General features: G+C 47.0%; 1 protein-coding gene across 1 annotated transcript; it reads right to left on the reverse strand.

The window, feature by feature from the left end:
• Nucleotides 1-329: 329 nt before the first annotated feature.
• On the reverse strand, nucleotides 330-2,008 carry LOC147881343 (glucose-6-phosphate/phosphate translocator 1, chloroplastic-like). The gene is made up of 4 exons (XM_087402376.1): nucleotides 1,469-2,008; nucleotides 1,129-1,354; nucleotides 810-1,032; nucleotides 330-567 (listed from the first exon to the last, which is right to left on the reverse strand). The coding sequence occupies exons 1-4, from the start codon at nucleotides 2,006-2,008 to the stop codon at nucleotides 330-332; spliced, it is 1,227 nt and encodes a 408-aa protein (XP_087258502.1).
• Between the last annotated feature and the right edge of the window lie 249 nt (nucleotides 2,009-2,257).

Consider the following 2,257-nt stretch of genomic DNA (forward strand, 5'->3'; position numbering starts at 1 on the left):
TAGCCCTCTCTATATTTCATTCGCGCTTGATCGCCCAGACAGCATTGGAACTCCTTCATTCCTCACAACGTGCAGCTACTCATCCGGTACGTTGCGCACTTATTCCCCTCCTCCATTATGATTAGAGTGAATCGATTGCCCAAATTTGAGAAAACTAGTCATCTGGTAAGCTGCCATACTTATAGCCTCCTCCATTATGATTACAGTAAATCGATTGCCCAAATTTGAGAAAGTCACTGCTTAGCGTGTGTCATATAATAATCAGAGTGGTTATCTACTAGGTCTCCAGGAAAAAAATTCATAATCATAAGAGCTTAGAATCGTTTGAATCAATTGAAGATCTTTACCTGGGAGTAGAGAAAAGTTCCCAAAATTGCAATTGCTGCTCCTGCAGTGTTGATGGGGCTCACGGCGGTATGGAAAACCAAGATCGACGCGACAATTACTGTCACCCTTTTCACGGTATTACCAATGCTGAAGGATAACGGCGAAATCTGGTTCAAGGACAATGTCATGTAGGACACGTGGTTGTAGAGGTGATAGAAAACGCTCTGTGCGACAACCCACCTGGAAGAAGCATTGCTATGTTTATCAGATGGCAACTTCCAGAGGAACATAGAATTCTGAAGTTTATCAGATTGCAACTTACAAGAAAAACGTAGAATCCCGAAAAAGTCAATTCCGTTCACAAACATTCCTATGTTTATCAGATTGCAACTTCCAGAGGAATATAGAATTCTGAAGTTTATCAGATTGCAACTTACAAGAAGAACGTAGAATTCCCGAAAAAGTCCAGGCTCTGAACTTACCAAGCAAATTGCGGGCCAATGGCTTGTACTGCTCTCTCCCATCCGGGAATCCACAACTCTGGTCCCTCCACAGCCAAGGCGAACGGGGTCAAAAACGCAAGGGAAAGAATGGATAGGCAGGCATAGTAGTTCATGCCTCCCACCGACCTTCCTTTCATGCCCTTCTTGAAAAATATGTTTCGGAATACAAATGCCAGGTTGGAAACCATGGCGCCCATGAAACCTGAGGCATCAAATTAGCAAACAGCACACTGAATCAAAATTCGGGATGGATTTGATAGGGACAACCTAAAATTGAACGAGTGATACCAGGACTTACCTCCTAAATTGAAATTGAGTTCTGTCAAGGCAGCAAGACCACAACCGCCAATTATGGGTATAAGGGACAGGTATACTGAGGACGAGAAGTGCTCTCCTAGTAGGAAGCGAGAGATCACAACGCTGAAAGCCGGCTCGGTGCTCTTGATGATATGAGTAAACGAAACGGCAACCTTAGACATGCTAACGGTAGCTGCAACATGACCGATGGTGTGTGCCACTGCAACCTGCATTAGCGAGTGAGAGACGACTTTTCCTTAGAGAGATCGTCCATGCCAGTTTCGAGGGGTTGCAAGATCAACGTATGTACAATAAAAACGAGTGGGTAGAGCGTGACATACTGGCGCAAGCGCTTTCCAGAAGTCGATATCCGTTTCTGGAAATTCTGCAATGCGAGTCGCCCAAGACGCAAGCATAATCAAGGAGCCGGCGGCTAATGAGAGAGCCGATGTCAACCAGGGGTAGGGGAAAACATTGAGAACTTTCTTGTCGTAGATGTTGAAGATTACGTTGAACCCCCACCAAGTTGCGAAATATAGGCCGAGCTTGAGTCGTTGGGCAGTCTTCTGCGACAAGAATTGATCGTCTGCAACACTAGAGGCAGGTGCAAGGGAACTATTCTTGGGAAAATTGAGCACCGTCCTGGTCTCGAATGTCTTGGCGTGAACAGGGGCTATACGAGGCTTGAAGTTGAAATTGCAGGCTGCGTCGTTGGCCTGTAGATGACCCAAGGATCGACCACGTAGGAAAGATTTCAAGGTGCTATGAGCCAGAGACTTTCCGAGGAAGGAAGATGGGCAGGCGGGAGGAGGTGTGAGGGAGCGAGGGGGAGATTGGGATGGGGGAGTACTGAGGAGGCTCGAGGAACCAACAACTGCCATGTCGAGTAAGGAGAGCGAGCGGATTGAGCTGGAGCTGGGCTCAAAGCTGAATGAAGGAGAAGGAGAGATGAAAACTGAATTGGAAGGATCCAAACTTGAAAGGCAGAGAGAATGAGGAAGCAAGCTGCTGGGGAAGAGTGCACAGAGATGGCAGCGAATGGAGGAGAGTGGCGTTGTTTATGAGGAGATGGAAGGGGAGCAAGCTGGAAAAGGTGGCAAATGAGAGAAGGTTGCAGCTGGGAAGATCTT

Source organism: Dipteris shenzhenensis, chromosome 31 (genome assembly GCF_047967505.1).
Source record: "Dipteris shenzhenensis isolate YYH24624 ecotype China chromosome 31, Dip_SZ_1.0, whole genome shotgun sequence".
In the NCBI taxonomy this organism is placed as follows: domain Eukaryota; kingdom Viridiplantae; phylum Streptophyta; class Polypodiopsida; order Gleicheniales; family Dipteridaceae; genus Dipteris; species Dipteris shenzhenensis.